The sequence below is a fragment of the Simochromis diagramma genome, unplaced genomic scaffold (genome assembly GCF_900408965.1).
Source record: "Simochromis diagramma unplaced genomic scaffold, fSimDia1.1 OVJJ01000798.1, whole genome shotgun sequence".
Taxonomy (NCBI): domain Eukaryota; kingdom Metazoa; phylum Chordata; class Actinopteri; order Cichliformes; family Cichlidae; genus Simochromis; species Simochromis diagramma.
In genome coordinates, this window is record NW_024386736.1 from 337449 (window position 1) to 361136 (window position 23688).

The following is a 23688-nucleotide window of genomic DNA, read 5'->3' on the forward strand; positions in this document are numbered from 1 at the left end:
GCAAAACACTACCTGGGCTGTGCTCTATCAAGGTAAACAGAGCTAACGGGTGCAACCGGCCAATATTTTCAAAATAAGTTTCTTGTTTAAAGAAATGCGTTGCCCTTCGCTTGAAATCGAAGCGTAGTTTGCCAACTTATAACACATTATTTCATAAACTACCATTAAATTAAGATAAGCATCACGCGTCACGTTTACTATCGCCTGTCACGCGTTTACGTTTTTATTTTGAAGACGTCCTCATACAGTTCCGGCACCGCTCGGATTTTTTCTTGGTAAATTGACATCGCTGGTTAACGGCAGCCTGGTTGCTAGACGACTCAATCTGCGACGCCGATGAGAAATCAGCAACCTCTGTACCGAAAGACAGCAGCATTTTAACAGTTTTAAGGAAGCTATGCTCGACAGCCCACGTTACCGTATGAACTGCTTATTATTAAGGAAAGTTAGCTGTCCCAAAACACGTAAATTCCCAGTTGTAGCATAGCTAGCGTCTCTTTTGTTGCCCCCTCTGTGTATTTCTTAGCAAGAGAGGAGGCGACGTGAAGTAAGATTTGGGAGTTGGGAAAAGATGACCGAATTAGAAGTGGGAAAAGTCGAGTTTTCCAACCTAACATAACATTTATTTACTAGCGATGTTCAGTGCCAATGCTAAGACGTCTCTTCAGGCGAGTGATGTCCAAACAGATGAAGACTACGAGGAGCTGGTGAGTGTTCTGATCTGGCTGGGTTAAAGATACAGCTGTTTACTTAAAACTGACTTTACAGTGGTTCTTGTTGGAATTGCTTATTAAAAGCCTATAAGGTTCTATAATTTAAAGTCATGGTAGTTTATGGCAGTTGTTTTCAGCACTTTTGACTTCTCAATCAGAGGGGATTTCTGTCTTAGTATGGGTGTCTTACGCCTCCTAGGTTGAGGATGGCTTCTCGCTCCCAGCTGATGTTCCAGTAAAGGTAAACAAATGGACTCGTGAATCTAATCTGTGCCACATGAACACATTGTTATGTCTTTGTTTTTATGTCTGGGACATTTCCTTTGCTTTCGACGTGCTCTTCCGCATGAAACCAGTTTCATAAATACTCCTGTCATCTGCTTTGCCCCCTTCGTGTTTGTCCTCTATCAGAAAACGAAAAAGAAAGTCTCTTCTGGCAAGCCTCCTCCTTCTCCAGGTGAGTCCTGTTCGGCTGCACTGTAGGTAGTATTTTCAGACTCTGTAGGAAAACCCACCTTGAAAGTTATGTTTGCTTTTGTATTTGTAGGGTCTCCATACCTCACCAGTCTGAATGTGAATCACAGGAGAGCAGCAGTGGGTGCTTGGAGACTACCAAGGGCCTCTCTGGGGGACACCAGATTGGACACTCCCGGGGAGACTGGCCCAGCTCGCCTTACTTCCCTCAGCAACGGTCTTGGTAGGTGTCATGAAGGCACAACAAGCTCTGTGAATGGTGCCTACATAAATACATTCACAGTGAATGGGTTTGTCTGCTTGCTTGAAATGAAACAGTTTATAGAAGGCTGTACAGCAAAAACAAGGAGGTAAAGGGAAATATAGGTTTGCAGTGATTTCGTCACATATCTGAACTTAAATGCATTATTCATGCTCTGCAGCGTGTCCTCGATAAGTGTGAAAAGGCATGAGTCAGATGCAGTATTGACTCGTGTTGGAACAGTTTGTGTAAGCCAAACTTCTTTTTAATGTTTATTAGCACATCATCTAGGCTTAAAAACAAGCATGGCACAGACATCTAACACAGACATCGTTATTAAAAACAATAGAAATCTGCCAAATGAATCAGGAAACCGGAGCATGTTGACAAGTAGCCTCTGTCTGTTTCTCTTTTTCAGATGTGTCTCAAACTCTGAGATCAGAGTGTGACGCCACACCAGAGCTCCTCATGCAGACCTTGAGCACGAGGAAATCCAAACATCTCCGCTCTGCTTCCAACGGTGAGAGAACGCGTTTGTGTATCAGACTTAGAAATGGAGCGAAGAGGGAGACAGAGCTGAAGGTCAGGTTTTTGTGCTGAACAGGAGACGCTTAAAAAAAAGGAAAAATACTGGCTGTGAAGGGAGTATGATGTGATATTAGTGCAGTCAGTGTTGTTTTTCATGACTTACAAAGCCAAGCATGTGTTATCTTCTTTGTGAAATCATTTACCTTCTCCCATCATTTGCAGGTTTGACTTTAGTTACAAGTGATTTCATGAAGAAGGAGGACATGTACGATGAGATCATTCACCTCAAGAAGGTAAGGAGTAGCACAATCACACGTTAAAACAAGACATGCATGCCTGCACATCGGTGTAGTGACTTTTCCATCTCGTTTTTGTTCTTCTTCTCAAAAATTCTTCTTCTTTAATTTAGTCAGGCTTCTTTAAAATGTAAATCCTTATGCACTTATTATATGTTTGAGTAGTCACTGGTGCTGTTCTCTGCAGAGCCTTCATGAGCAGAAATCTGACAACCAGCAAATGAAAGCCAAAATACGACGCCTGGAGGAAGACAATGCCAAGAGAGAGAAACAGATAGAATCACTGTTGGATCCCACTAAGGTAAGAACAGAAAATTATTTGTTTTTTATTTTTTCGTGTGTAGTTTTTTTGTCAAAGAAACTAAAATGATGGAAAAAAAAAAACCCCAACTGTGCAATGTTTTTCCTGTAGGGATCTGAATATACGCGTAGTTTGGTAGATAGGAAAAGAGAAGGGAGCGTGGTGAGTATACCCAGTGGGTTAGTGAACATGCCGGGAATAAATGTAATTTTTAGGATGTGTTTATAACAAGAAAAGCTGATCCTCTTTGTCAAGGTTATCAATGGACTGAGGCAGAGGATCCTAAAGCTGGAGCAGCAGTGCAGAGAGAAAGAAAACGCCCTGAGGTAATGCCGTCCTCCAACTTTGTCTCTGTATGTTTGGTTTCTGTGTAAAACAGAATGATGCTCATGTGATTTATTTATTTTTTTGCTTGTTCAGTAAACTGCAAAGTGAGCTGAGGGCCACCAACCTGGAAGAACTAAAGATTCGAGTCAAATCATACTTTGAGGAGGTAAAATCAGTCCCACTTTGCCCACTGTGAGCTTGGTGGTGTGTAAAGGAGTTCAGTAAAGTGGGTCTGTCTGCCTTTCCTTTTAGATCCAGAGACTGAGGATGCTTCTAAAAGCAGCTGAGAAAAGGTGACTGACACACACGTGTCTGAGTGTAGCCGAGTTCAGGAGAATCCCGGATCTCCGTCGTCATCATTATAAAAGGTTAACGAATAAACGAGTACGTTTCTGGCATTGAGACTTCCTTTCCTGCTCTGTTGCAGCTGTCGAGCCGAGAGCAAATGCTCCCAGAGGCAGCAAAAAGCTTTGAGCTCCACAGTTCACCGTCTGACTGAGAACCTGGAGCAGCTTCAACAAGAGAACGTGGCACTCAGAGAAGAACTCAACACCGACAGTCCTGCTGGAGGAGCCAAAGGTCTTTTCTCACACGCCACAACGTAGTGCTGAAAAAACCAGCAAGAGTCAGATATCAGTGTAAAACGTCTACAACTCACTGTATATTTTACATACAGTATGTACATATGTATAAAACCAGGAGGAGTAAAAAACCAATGATACTGGAACCAGTGTGTTCTATATGTTGATTTAGGGTCCCGTTAAAGGAGCTTGTACTAGAAACATGCCTTCCTGTCTCCTAGTAAAGCTCGCTGCTATAAAACAATTGTATTGTTTTTAAATCCTAATTGGTTAATACAGTTTTTCTTTATGATCTATGTAGGCTGCCATTACTGATTACATTCCAGCTAACATTAAGTGCAATGCAAAGACAAAGGAAACAAAGGAATTGGTATTAGTCTTTACATCTGTGCTGTTGGGCGAAAGGGGCAAAAAGTCCTTGTGGTCATGGATGCAGGCAGCTTCCAGAAGACTCAAAAGTTGTAGTTTTTAAGCCACAACTAAAACCAAATGCTGTGCCTCCAATTAAACACACAAGGAGACTAAATGCACTTTGGTCACAAGTGAAAATCCTGGAGATCAAGAGGATGGTCATAAAGTGGTTACAGTTTTCTGCTGTGTGCTGTAATGTTCCTGAAAATAGTGTAATGATGTGTCCCAGATTACAGAGAGTGGAGTAAACAGAGACTGTTGAGACGGCTGTTGGAGGTGGAGAAGGTGAGAGGAAGCCGTAACCAGTTGTTCATGTAAACACGAGCAGTTGCCTGCCTCTGTTTCTAAGCTCACAGCTCACAGACTCTCTCCTCCTGTCAGAGGCTGGAAGACAGCAAAAGACACGCCCAGTCACCAAAGAGCACCATCCTATTGGATAAGGAAGTCCAGACCACACTCACTGAGAGTCTGGCGTTTACCATGGCAACAGAGGCAGTGGTCTCCGGGGGAACGCTCACTGATGAAAGGGAGGAGGTTTCGGAGTTGAGGGAACGCTTGAGCCAATTGGAGGAGGAGAAAATGGCACTTGAAGAGTTGCTGTCAAGTAGAGAGTGAGTGACGAGCAGCCTGAGACTGCTCAGTTAAAAAACAAAACACCACTTCTAAATGTAAAAGTCTAATAAATGAATGATGTGAACCTACCACATTATTACATCCGTAACAGCAGCTGTTGTTCTCTATACTTAATCTGTGTTGTCTGTGGTTCCAGTGATGAACTGAAACAGCTGAAGAATGAAAGAGAAAAACTTGAGAAAGCGACAAAACAGTGGAAAGCTGAACAGAAAAAACTACACGATGAAGAGAGACAGCAGCACAAGTACACTTTCACTCCTGCATTTGGTGTTTGACATGGATGTGATTCAGTGTGTCCACACTTTTCTTCAATTTGCATTGTTCATAAAATTGATCATTGTAGTTTTAAGTTAAAAGCCAAGTGTAATTCCATTTCAAGTCTTAAGTAATAGATAAATATGTAATAATAATACTAATACTAATAATTAAGATGATTTGCAGGTGGAGTTTGCTTTTCATGCAAAGTTGTGTTTATTTATTGCTTTGCACGCGTGTGTTTTGTGTTTCCCAGACAGGAGTCGAAACAGTTGCGAACTCGGATCCAAACTCTGGAGGAGGAAAACAGTAAACTTGCACAGGCTGAGCTTTCCTCTCTTCCTCCCACATTGGCAGAGGAGACTCAGGGCAGCACAGGTGTGAGAGAGGGAGAGGAGAGGGACACGGGGAGCAAAGAGGAGGCAGAGGGAGGTGAGGAATCAGTCACAGATGACGGAGAGAAAGAAGAAATGGAGAAAGCAGCATTAGACATTCAGATATGCTGGAGGGAGCACAGAAACAGGGTATGTAACACGCTTATGCAAAGGAAGTTATTAATATCTGATAGAAATGTTATGTAAAAAAAAAAAAAATGTCTAGACACTGGCCCAGATTTCTCTTTCTGTCCATATCCGTCCTCTGCATTCTCTTTTAAGGACACGGTGATGCTGCAGTCAGCTTTAAGAGGCCACCTCTTCAGAGACTCACAGCTGAAGGAGCTACCGGAAGATGCGCTGAATCAGGTTTTACCCACACGCTTCCATGCGATGCACTCATATCAAGCCGTACTTGTAAAGCATCGAGAACAGTGTACTAATAAAAACAATAAATGCTACTTTTCATGGATACTTGAAGACTCTTGTCTCATGTTAAGGTTAATTTTAGCATAACGAGTGCTGATTTTGTTTTTCTAATGCTGGGTAATGATCAGCAGGTGTGTGAAGTATTTTCAGCAATGAAGGACTTAAATGTAATTTTGTTTTTCTTTCTTTTTTTCCCTTCAAACCCAAACAAAAGGTGAAAAAATTGATTAAACCAGAAATTACTTGTGTGCTGATGTCTTTACTTCCAACAATCCTACTAGAGATCATGATGTCCTTAATGAGCCAGAGTCAGCGTTGCAGCTAACACAAATAACCACTAGGTGGCTCTAAAAAACATTTTTTGGTGGGTTGGCTGTAAGCTTTTGTCCCTGCTGAAGCTTTCTTATCTCTTCCCCCTTTTTTGCTGTTTCCAGGTTGAAAAATCCTCAAACTTCAGCGATGAAGTTTCCTCCGTTGGTGACACGCTGGATGATGACGCCTTGACGATGATACAGTCGGCGTGCAGGGGACATCTGGCTCGATGTAGTCTTGCACAAGAAAGGTGACTCATTTATGCACTGAATTAAAAACCAAAACAACAAACAAACAGTCAAACCAAAGAAAAAAATCCACAATTGCTTGTTTGCGTTTGTGTGTTAGGTCTGTACCTTCTTTAATGGAAAACAATTTTCCCACGCTGGCACCAAGAGGAAGTGCATTGCCACACCCACCCAGCAAAAAAGGTGAGGTTCTCGCCATGTTTTAAAAATTGTTTCTATGCAAACACATCCACAGCAAACTATCAAAATATTCATCAGAACACAGCAAAAAACCAAACAAAGTCACAGCTCTCCATCCATCTTCAGTTCAGGGATAGGGGTTGATGCACCCCAACACGCTGTACAAATGTATTCAGTGCCTTCGTGCTACACTGTAACTGCTCAGTGCTCAGACTTCATATTCACTGATGTATGCACCTCCCTGCTCTCAGGTTCCAAATCACTTATGATTCCTTCCCCCCGGCACTGCTTTGAGTATTGATGGATTTCGCTGGAGCAGTAATGTAATTCTATTGTCCCTGTCTGCTCAGCACCAGCGAGGGCACCGTCTGCCTCAAATAAAATAAAGACTTAAGAGGGCACTCAGCAGACCTTCACACCACTACTGCCTCTACTTTACTAGGAGTAAAAAAGACTGTTTAGGAGCTTAAGAACTGTTTAAACAGAGGCGCAAATGACAAGAAGAAAAAAAGAGTTTGGAAAAATATCCCCCAAACTCTCTGCAAGTAATTCAATGTTAATTAAACTTTACAGAATTATATTTAATGCGCTCACGTCAAGCGATCGTAACATCCGCGATGACTCAGGTCTGTCGCAGCTTCCCATCAGCAGAGCCATCACACAAACGATTGCAGGGATTTGACTGTGTCATGCTGTGATGCAGTTCATTTCAGCGCCGAAGTAGAACCATTTTTTCCTGTTAAATGCCAAAATAGGAAATCAGATGATGACAGTGATTAATTATGAACAGATCGAATGAGCGTGAACTTTCCATGTGACTGAACCGCTCTGTGAATTATCCTCAATCCTTCCTAAGCAAGAAAGTTAGGAGTTCTCTGAGAACATTGTGCGAAGCTGTTTCTGTTTCAGGAGTCCTGCCTTCACATCTGTCTGCCCTAACTGACTCCCCCATTACTTTCCCCGCCATGTCCCAGAGTATTGAGCATGTCACAGCATGCTTGTGCATAGAGCAAAGCAGTGATGGCAGCATTTTCCCCCCCTATAATCTTACAAGGATGCCTCTGCATTTGATACCTTGCGGGCTTCACTGAGAGAGTTTAACCTGCATCGTTCCAGCTTCTTTTCGATCTGAGAACACGTGCTTTCTTATGGATCTTTACAGTGTGTCGTATTGTGTCATGCTTCACTGGGTACATTGTAGTTATATTTTATAAGTTGTAAAGGACAGCCTCCAGTGAAGTTGATGTTTTTTACCATCTTCATTTGATGTTTTTAATAATGTGGTGAAAGGCCTATCATGAGCAACATGAACTCCCTCGCTGAGCTGTTCTAGATTCCTACAGACAGGGTTTTATTTGTTGAAAAGTTTAGTCAATGCCACGAGAGAAGAAATGGTCCATATTTAAATGCATGCTGTTAGCACTATAGCATCTGTACATGTGTCTCTGAGGGTGTGGCTGAATGGCATTAATTACTCTTTGCTGTTCTGTTAATAAGATGCTGCATCTCTCAGTGATGATGGTGAAGAGGAAGGTGTAAAGAAAAATACCCGGCCTGCGTCTAACATCTCTGCCTCCAGGAAGACACTCACAAAAGGTCAGACAGAGGTCACAGCAAGTGTTTATTTGTTTCATGGCCTTTGTTCTTAAATGTAAGTGTTAAAGGTAATTATAGAGGAGTGCGTCCACACACCTATAAACATGCGTGCTGTATGTCTCCTGCAGCCCAGAGCGAGTCTCGTGACATCGATGAAGACGCCGCTTTCTATTCTGATGATTCTGATGACATCATCGTGTCTCCGTCACGCCCATCGAGAAGCTGAGTAGTCACTAAGTATAGTTACTGAGTGTAGTTACTAAGAAGTTTAACTTCTTACTGAAGCTGCAAATAAAAGCTGGGCTGTTCCAATAATGTTTGTAATATCAATAACAATATTCACTGTGTAACACGAGCTGCTCCCATGCCAATGCCAATAACAGGAATATTCTCAGAATGTGTCTCAGTGTTGATGTAAGGTTATGAGATGGGTTTTTTTTCTTTAATCAGACAAGAACATAAAACGAACAGCCCATTTTTGTTGAGTGTGTTATTCTTGAGCCAAATATCTCTTTTTAATTAGTCAGATTTATTTTTGTTTCTTTTTGCCTGCTGCATGGGAATTCAAATTGAAATTACAGTAATAAATGCATTCATTTCTGCTAACCTAGCAGGCATCGCTTTAAATTCATCTGGCTTCATCAGGCTGTAATAATCCATAAAATCACATTTGCACATGCCTTATTTGGTAATACATGCCTTATTTGGTAATACATGAAAGTCAGCACACTAATATATTTTGCATTCTTAGTTCGTTATAGCTGAGTCTGCGGTGTGGTTGAGGGACAGCTCTTAACTGATGCACTATTGAGCCAAACTGTGAATAAGTTATAGATCAGGCTGCTGCAATACTGAAACGGTGAGAGCAGGGGAGGATACACAGGGACTGTGTCTAATGCCAATAATACTTGTGCTTTAAAACAGACAAATGAGTCAATAAAATCAACGATCGAGTGCATTTGTCTCCACATGATCAGTGTAACTTAATTTCTGATACAGTAAATAAAATGTTTTTCTAATAAAATCTCCAGTCTCATGTGGTCCTTCCCAGAAACTATTACCTGTACTTACATTTTGTGCTTATTTTCCCAAACACTTCGGAGAGAAGTAGCATGTACCCCCTATTTTTTTTGTTTTGTTGTTACACCCTTTGTGTCCATACACTTCTTAATGTTTGAAGTCAGCTAATATCAGTTCCACTGTGTATAAAATCAAGCACATAGCCATGCCGTCTGTCTTTACAAAACTTTGTGAATAATGTGTAGTTTTAAAGAGATGGCTGAGTGTTGTGCTGTAATAGGAACCACAACAAAAGCTGGTTGAGGTGTAGTGTGAAAAAATCACCAACACTCTGCTGACTTTATAACTGCACAGCTCCAGACCTGCTCTGGCACTGAGGATTGTACAAAAACCTCCAACAGTATCATGATCAAGAGTTTTAGCTGAAACAAAAGAGAAACTCTTTACTAAAACTCAGAATAGTGACAGAGTTAAGTGTCATTACTCCATAATGTTGTTTATGGATCTCTTCTCATGTAGAGAATAAGTCTGAGAACAAAATGGGTGCCTCTGGGGAAAACACAGAGAACAACCAGTGAAATATAGGATTTTATTTCAAAATGTATGTATTTGAAATTAGCCCAGTGTTAAAAGTACAAGTGAAAATATAATTTCTATGTATTTATTATAATGTAATAAAAAATCACCCTCAACACTGAAGATGTTGTGCATCCCCTGAGTCTGCAACCCTCAACCTCTGATATCATATTTATTTATATTTATTATTGGTAGGAGACATTAATATTGTTTGGGACTGTTTTTCTGATTTTTTTTTTTTTCAAATTTGGAAATATTCCAGGAAAACATTTAAAACAATTTCTAGTGAAAGACCCATTGTGTCGCTTTCCACCTGTGTCGTAGTCATATAGGCTTTCTAAAATAATCTTCACCATTGTGGAGGATAAAACGTCCTGCTGTCTAATGTGTACTTCCACCACTTCAACACCAGGGGGAGGCTTTTTTGCGCATTTGCCCTGTCACATACACATCTACAAACTCAGGCGCGCGCGTGCAGAAACACACGCGCTCACACGCGCACGGAGCTGCCGCAAAGCCCCGTCCTTCAGGGCTTTTAAAGCACCGTGTTTGCTTCACGCTCCAACAATACCATCCAATTGAAGAGCCACAACGGCCACTGTGGGAAGACCGCCGACGAGCACGAACCGTGAGCAGGGGAGGACAGCAACTGTATTATTATTAAAAAAATAGATAGTGGTTTGCTGGTCAGATAATTTAACCCCTAATCTGCCGTTACGCTTTTGCGGAGGGTGAAGGCAGTCGAAACGGGAGGACGTCTCGGTGAAATGTGAGCGGACCGGGTCGGTGACCGTTATTCCGTTCTTTTCAATGTGGATGGGACTACAAGCGACTCGCTCGTTGCAGCTAGCTCGGTCCGGCCGCGTTGATGCAGCAACAGCGCACGGCTGTCGTGCTCAAATCTACCGCCGGATTCGGGAAGACAATAGGTGAACTATACGCCGGTCTGGACCTCCAAGACTATACCAAACGAGGGTCTGCATCCGCTTGGGCTTCACTAGGTAGGTCATAACACGGTTCCTACCCACCCCAGCACACGGACTTGGATGTCCACAGGCACGCAGACCTCAAAATGAATTCTTCCTTTTCTCCCTTCTCGTTGCCTTGACGACTCTGTGGTACTGCGGTAGATTTAATGGACAAAGCGGGATAGAGCTAGCTAATCTGGGTTTGCTAACATTTTATTGAGCGCTGCGATAGATAAATAAGGCTTGAATGCTGAATGTGTGAGGGTACCCGCGAAGGGGCTGACCTACATGTACCCATACAGTAAATTCAGTACAACGGCCACCCCCCCCGTTCAAGACACATTTATTTCACGAAGCCTGTGTTTTTGCAGTATGGGCGTAAATTGGGTGACGCTGTCATGGATGCTCTTGTCATGCCATAATTCATGTACAGGTTTAACGTTTGGGCGAAATGTACACTTACTGAATGTCTTGTCGGGCTTTAATTACATTTAATAGGTTATTGGTGATAATTGTTGTGCGGTAGTAATATAGTATAATATAGTTATTATAATGCATTGTGATACTGGCAATAAGCCAAACATACATCACTGTAAAGGAAGGCAACCCCCCAAATAGTAAAGTCATATGTCATATTGCAGTCTTTTTGCCTTTGTAACAAAACACACAGAAACCTGTAACCCCTGTGTTTTACAGCAGGGGTGTTTTATATTGGTCCAATGGGAAATGATCACGAAAGATTCAGCAGCTATAATCTTATTGAAATTAATAAATTGTGAAAATATATGCATAACTAATGAATAAAGAGGGTATCCATTATATTGGCATTTTTGACCCGCCCTGTTAGTGGGTATTGATTACTGTTAGGTCATCACATTAGCCTTATGATAACATGCGAATGCTGCGTCTTACTCTTCATCTAATGCGTTTGGTGACATTAAAAGTTGCTTCGTGTCCTCCTCAGATGCAGTGATTGGCTGTTTCTTTTACAGTGTCCCTGTGAGGAATCGGGCTATAGAGTGAAGTGAGAGCCGGCAGGCAGCTGCATCAGGATGGCGGCCGTGGTGAATTATTCTCCGCCTTGGTGGGTGAATCTGCTCCACCGGTTGCCTCATTTCAACATCGAGTTTCAGACAGTGAGCAGCGACTTCAGGCCAGAGGACTCTGAGTACCAGAAGGTAAGACAAGTGCGGGAGAATAATTACCTCCCACTCAGAAATTCATCATCTCCTTCATCGTGCAGCATTGCCTCATCATCGTACCTCCTGCCACATGCCCACACTGTAATTTCACAGCAGAGTGGCCAAGTGGTGACTGAAGCCGTCCTGCAGCCAGAGTTGTGGGGTCTCTCCCTGCATCGATCAGTGCGCTGTGTGAATGTGTGTGTGTGACTGTGAGAGAGAAAAAAAGAGAGAATAAAATCTGTGAGCCTATTCTTGTTCCACAGTCATAGACCGATGAATCTATATAGATACTGCATATGAATAGCCTGACTCTGTAGAAAAGCGAGAAGGTAAAGGAATCGTTCTGTCTTCCATTTATTTTCTCCCAAATACGTTTGTAGTCCACGTAGAGAGTAAATAAGGGAATAGAAATGCAATCTCAAACCCACTCGTGCTTGTCTGACAGTGGTTTAGCTTTCTATTAGCCTTTTTTAAAGACGTATTTACATTTGTAAACAGTGACTGGTTCATTGAACTGAAGTCTTGCAACAGATATCCGGATATTTGAATTGCACTGTAAGTCCCAGACCATGGAGAACCTGTAAATCAATGAATTTAGTAATCAGTTAAGACTTACTTTATTTTCAAACTTTAGTTTGCTGTAGAACTCCAAATCTGACACATAACAAGTGGAGAACCTATAAATCAATGAATTTAGTAATTAGTTAAGAGTTACTTTTTTGCAAATTAAATTTAGTTTGCTGTAGAACTCCAATTCTGACACATAACATATCCAACATAACACAACGTAGTACTAAGCACCGAAGGTACTTATAATTTCAAAAAATAAAATCAAACGAAGTAAGTAAACACTGTTTTACACTCTGAAACTATAAACCTGTTAACAGTGCTCCTGGTGTTTTTGTTTTTTCACCTTGTAAAGCGCGTGGCATGATGCAGTATTGGTAGGCTGGAGCAGCTACACAGAGCTGTGCAGGACCCCGTCTACGTGCTGCAACTGTACTGTCACCTGATGGCAGTGCCAAAAACACATGGAGCAGTCAGTAATGTGGGCTGTTTGTCCCATTGTTTGTGCTTTAACCCCTGTCATGATCAAACAGGAAAAAACAATGAAAAAAGCCATTGTCTGAGGTCTTGTGATTTTTATTTTTTTATATTTACATTTTTTTGCCCTTCTTCTTGTTCATCGAGAACTCTGCTGTTGTTCCCCTCAATCTCCAAGCCAACTAGTCAGCCAATTAGCAGTCAACCTATGAATAGCATGATCGACGTTGGTTAAATTCCCATAATTCTTCCCTCTGTTTAGCAAAAAAGGTACCAGTTGGACACCAGCACAGGCCATGAATCCATGTTAAGTCTGTGTAATCATCTGTGGACAGATTGGGTTTTTTTTTTTTACCTTTCAATGATAAAATGTGGTGGTTTGTGAAAGTATCATCACTCTTGATGAACTGCTTGCAGCTCATACATATATGCAATCTGTAATATGAGGTAGTGAGTAGGAATTGATTTCTTGGCTCTCTAGACACCATTAGAAGTGTAGGAACCAATGGCCACAAATAAATCACAGACTATTTTGAAAACCTATTAATATGTAAAGTCATTTATCACTGGCAGAAATCCCAATGCGATTGTCCTACTTGTATATCATTATCAGTGTAATATCTGCTGATTTGCGAGGGTTGGTTGGACAAAATATGCAGTCAGCACTTTGTGCTCTCCGATGGTCCGTTTTTCCACAAATTTTCAGCATTTTATTGGATTAAAATGAACCTGATACTTGGAAAAAACTAATGAGGAAAAATCCCAAATTAGATTTCTTTGAAAGCATAAAACTAATTGATATCATTCTTGGATTAAACACTGACTGAGTCAGGAACGGTGCATTGGAAAGCAGCTTCATCTTGAAAGGGGGGGGGGATTTGCCCCAGTTTTGCTGCATTTCATTAGAATCCTCAAACAAGGTGACTCCCAGGTCTCTGCAGCAGTAAACCCAGCCTCGCTAGGCCATATAAAGCAAAGGCACATCACTCAGGATCTCACATTTCATGCACTGCAGTCATCCCTCAATGCATTTGCTGACACTACGGGGAGAGAAGGGAGGGCGTACAAGTTCATGCGCTGAGCGTGGGAAGGCACCCACAGCCACGAACAAGAGGAGGGAGATGAGAACCGGAGAGAGAAGAAGGGAGAGAGGAGGAGGAGGAAGAGGAGTGAGAAAGATAAAAAAGGGACTGATTGGAGCCGAGAGGAGAGAGAGAAGGCTCCATGAGCCATGGGAGGTGCTTCCAAATTGCCAAATAGCCACTTCCTGCGAGCTATTCAGTGTTTAACTAAGGGCCTTTGTAGATGTGTGTGCCAATGTGTTTGCCCACTGGAATTTTAAGGACCCCCCTTTTAGACTAATTACATCCTGACATATTTTAGCAAACGAGGCGGTTTCTATGTCAGTGAGGGTTTTGTGCTACGACCATACGTTTGTTTGTACAGCTGTAGACGTTGCGTGCACTGTATTTATATATATATATATATATATATATATATATATATATATATATATATATATATATACATACATAAATATATATATATATATATATATATATATATATATACACACACACATACATATATGTCACGTACAGTATGTTCGCTTTCTGTGTCAGCGCGTATTTAGAGCTTGCTCGTTGAGATGAGGTCACACAGCTCCCTTGGGGGGGTTTCGTGTGTGTTATTTCGCAAGTGTGTGTGTGAGTGAGTGAATGTAGGGGTTCCATTCAGGGTGAAATCGTTAATTCTGGCTAGACGCAGAGGAGGGAGAGATAGAGGTTGAGAAGGACAAGGAGAAGGAGGGTGAGTTGGACTGGGGGGAGGGTGAAGGGGAGGGCTGGAGTCTGTTGTGGAAGAATGCTCTCTTTCTTTCTTTCACTCTTTCACTGAAGCCCGTCTTTAGATTGGCTCAGTATATCTGTCTCAAAGGCTTTCATGCATCTACTCATCCAGCTGAGAAGCACATAAACACTCGGGCGCACACATAACAAACAAGGTCTTACACAGTGTCTTTCAGCACACGGTGTTCGTCACCGCACCACGACATTTCTCACACACACACACACACACACACACACACACACACACACACACACACACACACACACACACACACACACACACACACACACACACACAATAGAGAGAGATTCTTCTGTGCAGTGTTTTTCTTTCTGATGTGATTTGGCTCGGGTTCATTTGCATTCAGCTTTTGAAGCTGGTCACAAAAAAAAGAAAAAAAGCTCTCCTCTCACACCATGTCTCACTCACTCACTCACTGGTCTGTGATGACTTTGACTGTAGTGGGGATGCTGACTCTGTGGCTTTGTGAAGAAAACCGTTTGCGTTTTTTTTCCTGGATAGCTGAAATAGGAGCTCTTATCCTGAGGTTCTGCATTTGTGTTCATCTGTTTGCGTTATGGTGGAATCGCAAAGTCAGCTCGCAGTTAAGCAGCTGCAGAACATTACAGAGGAATCATGTGACCTGTAATAACACACACTTTCATATTGCCAGCTGTGGAAAGTAAGTCAGTAATTGGTATTTTGGATGGTTTGCTACAGTTTGCACTGAAGAAGGCATTTCCTCGTAGCAGTTTAGAAAGATGATGCTAGCGTTGAATGTTTTTTGTGTGCGCTGTCCATGCCTTTATGCTTTGGTAGCTCTTTGACCCAGTGGCACAGGTGAATATTAACAGAATGAACTTGAGGTCAGTGAATGCCTCAGGAAAGAAGTTGAGAGGATAGTAGGCCAAATTACAGAGTAACACACAGGCAGGGAGAGTGCAAGGACAACTCAGTGAAGTGGAAGTGATTGATCCTGTCATCTCAAACACACACACACATGCACGCACACTTGTGGGAGTGCACGTACACACACTTAAATGGGCAAATTGAAAGTAGATCAGTGTGCCGGGGTGTTTAACGTTTAGTCCCTCCTCCAGCCTGCAAGCTGATCTCTAGTGTGGAGATGTGCACGCACGCACACACTAATGTACACCCAGGCTCACCATGCTTATTAGGGGCTAATTGATCCACGCCTAATCTGCACTGATGGTTTGTTAGCCTGATAGTTAATCTAACAGCCATCAAGCACACCAGGAGGAGTTCTATGAGTACTAGGTCAGTTGTTGTTGCTTTGTAAACATAACAGTCATGACTCGCTGATTTGCACTTTTCATTGGCAGGTGATCATTCAAATCATATTTCCTGCAAACCGTGAGATATCTTTCATTTCTAGCTGCTTAAACATAAACTTTCACTTCATTACGTCTCTTAACCACACTAAGCACTGAGTAATTTTGGGGTTTGATAATCTCCAAGACCCAATTTGTGATGGGTTAGGGTTTTCACTTTTTTCTGAATTTTTACTTGAATTAGAGTACTGAGCCAGCCCTTATCTCTTTACAGTTTGCTTCCAAGGTGCCAGAATTTGTTGAAACTTTTTAGTGGTCTTTGACATACATAAAAAAGTAATGCACCAAAGAGATGATTTCCATATCTCAGCATTTCAGTGCAGTGTCTCCTTAAAAGATCTGAGTGAAGTGGACAAGTGGAGGACACAAAACAGATGTATTAAGCAGATGAACAGTATCTGAAAGTCATGTCCTTAAGAAACAAAAAAATAAACAACGACACGACACAGGACCTGTAAAATGCATCTGGCCTTTTAGTTGATCCATCTATTGTTCTCCAAAGCCTTATCGGAAATGGTGTCGGTGGAAGGGTGACTGTGAAGAAGTAATTCTTTAGGAGGGGAAACAGGGAGAGAAAGCTGAGGTATGCCAAATTACACAAGAACTGCACTGAAAATCAGTGGCAGTGGGACTTACGGGGTGACGAATCCAAATTTGAAAGCTTTTGTCCAAAGTGTTGCTAGTCTGCACAGAAGAGGTAGAACAGTGAGTGTCTACAGCCATCTGTAAAACAGGGTGGAGACTGTCATTGTTTTGGGAGAATTATGAACAGAGAAAAATATCATCAGATTTTGATCCACCGTGCAATACCATCTGGAAAGCATCTCATTGGCAAATCCTTTATTTTTCAGCATGACAATGATCCCAAACAGTGCTACAAAGGCATACCTGGATAGAAAAACACTATCGGGCATGAATACTATCAGTGATAGCATTGGCCTTAGAGGAGGATCATCTTTATGGAACAAAACGCGGCCAGCATCCAAAGAAGAGCTTTGAATGTCCTTCAAGAAGCCTGGAATAAGAAATTAGAAGAAAGTTTGCCTAAAACGGTTTCGTCTGTGCTGAAGAATAAAAGGGGTTTAATATTCCAAATATTGACTTTCAAGCTCACTAAAATTGTACAAACTCTGTTTATGCCTTATATGGCGTATCTTATTAATTTTCATTTACATGTGTTTAGGTAAATTTCAATGGTGTTTTAAGACTTTTGCATTGGATTGTATATGTAATTCTTTATATGAACAGACTTAATAGTCTGTAGTATAGTTTATCTATAGATAGCTTTATTGTATGTAGTTGATTTTAGTTGCATTTGTTGGAACTACTTGCTTTTTTGATGATCTGTTTACGAGTTGTTTTTCAGACGCTCAGGTTTTCTGTGAAAATTGCTTTTTTTAAATCAAGAATGCACACTCTGAAAATGTGAGTTTATTGATGAAAAAAAATGACATTTAATTCGTTTTTAAATACTGTTTTGACTAATGCCAATTTTTAAGCTCTGCAGTTTGATTTCATGGCCTAGCCTACGTTTGTCATGAGTTTAAGCTGTGTTTGGAGGCTTGGGTTTTCACCTTTCAGCCCATCATTTGGGAACAGGAGATTTTCTCTGTGTTCACAGTGAGTTTCTTTCCAATGTTGTAGCAAAGCATGTCGCAGCCTTGCTGTCTCACTCATGCTCTGTGTTTAATTGGGTTAACCAAACAATTGTATTAACCCTGAAAGACATGCTATAAACAGTCCAAAAATATTTCCCTGCCTAGCAACAGTAAGGCTGTAAATAAGACTTGCAAACACAAAAACAAATCTGCAGAAAGAATTACCTAGTCCCCTGATATCTGATGATCTTCTCATTCATTCAGGCCAGTACAGTATTCTTTTTTTCTTTTCCATTTTGGCTTAGTCATTGCATGAAACTGTTTCAGTGCCGTGCCGAAGGCTGTCTTCAGACTGCAGGCAGAAGTCTAGTTATTTTTTCTGGTTTCTGAACTGAAATTTACATTCACAATTCTATTATGTAGTTAAAATAGCCTGTGACAACCTGAAAATTGTCTCTGTGAAGCAATTCATGGTACAATGCCACCACTCATGGCTCCGACTCTGCACCCACACACGCCACAAGAAATGCCATAATTAAAAAGCTGGCTGTCGTCTTTGTGCTCTTTGTCATCTGCTCACAAATTTTCCCACACAAACTTATGAAGTAGAAAATGTAAACACTAACTGTGACCTCCATGTTTATTTCTGTATCACATGTGACGTCTTTGCCATTGTTCTTTTGGGCATGCGAGTCACCACAGCATCGTGAGCAGTTTGCTCTGAAATCCGATCTCGGCCACTTGAAAAAAACATAATCCAACCAAAATTGAACTCTTATGAAAGGGGAAACCGTGAATTCATGTAAAAAATATTACTTTCTCTCCATGAATGTGTCCTACTAGTGACATGTATCATAATGTATATGTGCAGTTTCATTGCCAGTCTGTTACGGTTAATCTGTATCTCCATTTAGTTTAAATCCCTTTGTTGATTTTACATATACACATACCTATACATAATACCATAGACTAAGAATCAGGAAACTCATGTCATTTCCTCTCTCATCATCTTTAATCTGTTGGGAGGAGACAGTCAGGGATAGCTGGGTAATAACCAGATTTCTTCTCCTTGTCCTCCTCCTTCTTTCTGATGAGCAGGGCTCAACATTGCTAATAGCACATTTGCTGAGATGGACCCTCACTAATGAGTATTTTTTCTTACAGTCAGAATTTGCACAATAAAATACTTAATTTTTTTAAAATAAAACTACTGGAGGGGATAATTTAAGACAGACCTGTTTGTTTTGTACAGCACAGCTATTTTAGGAATAAGCGTGTGGTAGTGTAATAAGACAACTTTTAAAACTACACAAATGGCAGACAATGGCCAAGGCACGTAGTGTGTAAACGTCGCCAACACTGTGGACTCCATAACTGCAGAGCTCCAAACCTCCTCTGGCATTAACATCAGCAAAAAACTGCACCAGGAGCTTCGTTGGCTAGATTTTCAATGCTAAGCAGCTCCTGTAGGTATAAAGTATAGCTAGCTCAGTACTTTTGTCCATATACTATAGTTGTAACTTATCTTGTAATGAGGTACATCACATTTAAACATTGCAGCAGGTCATAGCCACAACTGTAGGATCTCACACAGTAGACTGATGCGTTTAGTAAATAATGATGCCTGGCATGTTTCACTACACATATACTGTATGAAAAATTCTGCTGTAGTATTCTAATGAACCCATACCTGATTAGATTGGCTCTAGCCCCCTATGTGTTGGTATGGTGCTATAGTGCTGTTACATGTGCCTCAGCTCACACACCAAGAAGCACTGACATTATTAGGGTGCATAGTTTTTCTTAATGTGAAAAGAGATTTGTGCCTTCAAAGACAAGTTATCACTTATATGCTTTTGTGAGTAGCTAGCGTGAATTGTACTGCTTACTGAAAAAGTCCAATTTAAAGAGACAGTGAAAGTAGAAATAGAAGTGAGAACATTGCAGTTTTAGCTGGCCCCTCATGCTAACATTTTAGACTAAGATGCTGAACACGCAAACTTGGCACAGTCTCTTACTAACAGTTTAGCACTGTTTTTTGTGCTCATGCTAGCATGCTAACATTGGCGTCTAGCTCAGTTGGATTTCCAGCTCAGAAAGTCCTTTACTTCAAAAGTAGTGCCACGCCTAGTGGTTTTGACATCGTATTGAATATAGGTGCTTAGCAACTCGTTTAGACCCATATTTACACATAGCTGGTTCAATCCTTAGGAGGATGTTCATGTTTCTCCATTATTTTTTCATTGGAACCATTCTAAGAGGCTCAAGGAAGAAGACCTTTAAAACTGCAGTGATTGTCTGTTTTTCTTTGTGTGTGTGTTCTTTTTTTTGCTCTTCTAATCCTTGCACGAATCCTGTTGGGTTGAGAGACACAGTCCCAGAGATTGCTTTTCCTGATATATTTTAATAAGCTTAAAGATGTAAGGGCATTGCCGTCTGGAAATCAGCAAAAATATGAGGTCAGTAGCAAAAAAGCAGCAGTTTAAAATCTTGGGAAGTCAGGAAGTGTTTGTGGAGGTGGAGTCCCATTGTGTTTATCATCAAGGGTCCCCAGAGTTGCACTGTTGCAGTTTGTCACCATGTAGCTCCGTGGCAGGATTCCTTTGTCTGCCTTAAGTAGTCTAGCAGGTGGAGATTTTTGGTTTTCCAGAAACGTGTAATTGTCCCTCATGGTCCTCCAGTACAATGACTTTTCCAGACAGTCCCAGAGGGGAAAGAAAAATCAACATTTCAGCGTGTGTAAGATAAAAAAAGATTTCATCAGTCCCAGCCAAACTGCTGTAACAGCTCTCGTGTCTGTCTTTACCGGCTTCTTCCTTTTTTAGAGTTCACTTCAGTCATTTTTCACATCTGCTTCCTTGTACGTCTCTCCAGCGTGTCTTTTTTTGTTTCAAATTTACTCCCCCTACTTCTCCTTCTGTCTACCCCCATCACCCCCACCCTCTTTTACACTTCAAAGCTTTTAGAGGGTATGTGATCTGTGTGGTGGGTCTCTGGCGCATACAGCTCCCCAGCAGCAGCGCTTCCTCTCACTCGTGGAGGTGTGTGTGTGCATGTGCTTGATGGTGTGCAAATACAGTACAAGGTAAAAATTTTATGGTGTCTATCAAAAGCCCATTTAACAGTCACTATTTTGGGGGCCTCAAGTAGCAGGAGACAGGAACACAGTTTTGCAAATACATTCACATGTCTGGCAAATCATGTGGTCTGTCGGTGTGTCTGGTTTCTCTTCATATCAGCTAATTTGCTTCCTTAACCCACATCCTAAATGGCCCACTTCCTTGTGATAAAGGAAACCTCTCAAACACGATGCATCTGAATGAATCAAGACAAAGTTTAATGGAAAACGTGTAACACAAACTGTACAAAAATCACAAATGTCTTGTTTTTGCTAATTGGTTTTTTGTTTTTTCTCTCACTCTTTCCTCAGTCTGTTTTGCTCCTCGGTGCTGTGGCGTTGCTGTGTTTGGGCCTGGACCTTATTTTCCTCCTTTTCTACTCTTTCTGGCTTTGCTGCCGGCGGCGCAAGAGTGATGAGTCCTCACACTCCCATATGCACTCCCAGCAGCCTAGCGCTGACTGCTGCTGCACCGCTTGGTGCGTCATCATTGCCACACTCGTCTGCAGGTGAGACGTTATTCCTATGAGATCGACTCTTCTGTACAATGTGATGAAGCTGTTTGTGCTTGAGTGCGTTTAGCAACATCCACCTTTGCATCACAGTCTGTAAGATGAGTAAGGGAGGATTGTGTCTCACTGACTTTGAGTGAAGTAATGTCGTGTGTTGCTGAACTGAATTGTGGATCTGCTGCTTCACTTTACTTATGCTGAAAAGTTGATGAAAGTTCAGAATGTCGAGCACCATATCAGCCACGTTTATTCAAATGGTCCAGCACTAGCTAGCTCTCGTTAATGTAAAGGTATCCAAAGCAACTTGGTTGGCTTGCCTTAAGAGTGCCAGTGTTGCTAATACTTTATTTAAAGTTAGAAGTTGGAAATGTTGACTTCCAAGACTGAATTTATAACTGGAACGCCCCCTCAAGTTGGATTTCCAGCTCAGAAAGTCCTTTACTTCAAAATCCATGTTGGCGGAAGTGCACATAAAAACTGTAAAACCTCTCATCTGTGCTACTACTGTTTTGTATTTGTGACTTACTAAATAAGTCACACACAGAGACCCAACCAGGCTCCATCTTTGTGTTTAAGGGCAGAAAAACAGACATTATACTATATTGCTAGATGGATGATTCTACATTGCTAGTGGCAAAACAAATCCTCTTCCTTCCTTTCTTTTCCGGCTTGAACGCAGTCAAGTCGGGAGTGATGTCATTCCCTGCTTTGACATCTGACTTCGGAGGTAAATGAAGCGCAGCATTAGACCATCAATCCTGCAAAGAAACAAAACAAAACAAAAGTCAGGGATGCCTTTGTTTGGCAGTGCTTAAGTGTGAATGCTCCCATAGGGCTGAGCCAGCATAATTAGCTATTCACTTGGAAGAGTTGCCCTCTAGCCCTGGACTCAAATTTTCTCAGGGGGTTGCTAAGAAAAGCGTTATACAGCCAGTTAGTGTACAGCGTGCAGCTGAAAAGGGATAGCAGGCTTGTAGTGCTTGACTAACAGGCTGAGCAATGATGACTTAAGGTAAACGTTTTAATTTTCTTCAATCAGAACAAGTTTCTCTCGTCATTACTTTGGTGCAGTGAGTAGCATGAGCAGAATGACTTTTTTATTTGACTCTTACTTGTATTATATGTGTACAACAAACACATGCAGTCAACATGTAAATAATTTTTGAATTAGTTATCATTAATAACTAGTTTTGTCTTAGCACACATTGCATCCAAGGTATACAGAAGAGCATTTCTGAAGCAGCCTTGAAGCAAAAGGTCTACAGCAGCGGAAAACCACACCAAGTGACACTACAGTCAGCAAAGAGCAGGAAACTGAGGCTACAATTCACTCAGGCTCGCTGGCCTCAAGCCCTGTATTAACGGTTCAGGCTGCTGCTGCTGCTGGTGTAATGGTGTGGGAGATTGTTTTCTTGGCACACTTTGGGCCCCTTAGTATCAACTGATCATCATTTAAATACTATGACCATAGTATACCCATCTTCTGATGGGTATACTATGGTATACTATGGTATACTGGTTTCTTTACATATTACAGTGACTTCCCTATACTCAGGTGCAGCATTTTGTAGTTATTTAAGATCGTGATCGTTTCCCCTGCTCCACTGCTCTGTTTCAACATGTGTGTGTGAGTGTGTTTATCTGCTTTGCCATGTGTATGTTAGTGTGTTTATCTGTTTCACCATATGTGTGTATTTGGGGCTAGCCAAGTAGAACATATAAAGTAAAGATAACAAAAGTGTGCAGATCAATGATAACTCGTCATGACACTGTAAGCACTATAAAATCTTTCCAGAAAGTGTTAATGCCTGAAATGGTACGCCTCATGGTGGGTTAGCTAGTCCTGATGAGAGAATTAGCAGGTCTATTAGAGCTGCACGCCCTGACAGGACAATAGATAAATAAAAAGAGGCCGAGGGTAAGAAGCTGACAGTGAAATGCAGAATAGATGGCAATGGTGGCAAGTCACCATTCCAGCTGCTGTATCACATGCATGAAGCCCATGTGGCATATGTGGGAGCCAGCCAGGTGGTGACACTTCAGTGTTTGTGTTTATCTGACTCTGAAGGCTTTGTACACTCTGGGTTCTTTAACCCAAGTGACCCAGCGGTAGGATATTTTGACCACAGATACCAGAGTGTGTGTGGGCTCTGCTCTTACTTGGACACAAAGACACAGACGAGCACATTTCTGCCTGCTTAGAGACACACAGACTGTTCCTCTTTCAGTTACCCTCTCATCAATTTTATGCCTCTCCTCTGCTGACTTTTTCCTTCCTCTCTTTCCATTTCTACATCTCTGCTAGTCCTCCTCCTTTATTTATTATTTCTCTCTGTTCGGCCTTCTTCCTGGCCTAGAAAGGTTGCCATGGAGACAGAAGCAGATTTGATGCAGAGACGAGAAATGAATTATACAGTCGGGGAAGCTGTCTTTGTGTATAAGTGTGTGTGTGTGCATGTACGCACATTAGCGTGATTCAGAGCTGAAGATCGTTGTTTTGGAGGTTTTCATATGTTATGATTAGCTGTAATATTTCTTATTGAATATGGATCTGAGTATATGTGAACGC

At 41.5% G+C, this 23688-nt stretch overlaps 2 protein-coding genes across 4 annotated transcripts in view; both read left to right on the forward strand.

Moving 5' to 3' along the window:
* Positions 1-251: 251 nt before the first annotated feature.
* iqce (IQ motif containing E) lies at positions 252-8273 on the forward strand. Of its 2 annotated transcripts, XM_040045293.1 has the most exons (22): positions 252-547; positions 634-707; positions 913-954; positions 1125-1170; positions 1261-1410; positions 1847-1948; positions 2179-2249; positions 2440-2553; positions 2665-2715; positions 2809-2879; positions 2974-3046; positions 3133-3173; positions 3308-3459; positions 4102-4157; positions 4254-4483; positions 4642-4749; positions 5017-5284; positions 5417-5503; positions 5998-6125; positions 6224-6306; positions 7801-7899; positions 8028-8273. In XM_040045293.1, exons 2-22 carry the CDS (start codon positions 636-638, stop codon positions 8123-8125), a joined length of 2142 nt encoding a protein of 713 aa, XP_039901227.1. In that variant the 5' UTR covers positions 252-547; positions 634-635; the 3' UTR covers positions 8126-8273. The 2 variants fall into 2 exon arrangements, with proteins under 2 accessions (XP_039901227.1, XP_039901181.1); XM_040045247.1 differs by having other exon boundaries at positions 253-707.
* Positions 8274-9977: 1704 nt separating this feature from the next.
* The window catches only part of ttyh3b (tweety family member 3b), a 29099-nt gene continuing 15388 nt past the window's right edge, over positions 9978-23688 (forward strand). For both annotated transcript variants that reach the window (XM_040045407.1, XM_040045495.1), the window contains exons 1-3: positions 9978-10496; positions 11456-11641; positions 20920-21116. In XM_040045407.1, coding sequence (XP_039901341.1) covers positions 11516-11641; positions 20920-21116 — 323 coding nt within the window. In that variant the 5' untranslated portion in view covers positions 9978-10496; positions 11456-11515. The remainder of the gene's footprint in view (positions 10497-11455; positions 11642-20919; positions 21117-23688) is intronic.

Bases quoted from the DNA above. Each gene is read 5' to 3' on its own strand.
- iqce (XM_040045293.1), top strand. From the start codon at position 636: ATGTTCAGTGCCAATGCTAAGACGTCTCTTCAGGCGAGTGATGTCCAA. The intron at 955-1,124 runs GTAAACAAATGG...GTCCTCTATCAG, and splicing joins CAGCTGATGTTCCAGTAAAG to AAAACGAAAAAGAAAGTCTC. The intron at 1,411-1,846 runs GTAGGTGTCATG...TCTCTTTTTCAG, and splicing joins TTCCCTCAGCAACGGTCTTG to ATGTGTCTCAAACTCTGAGA.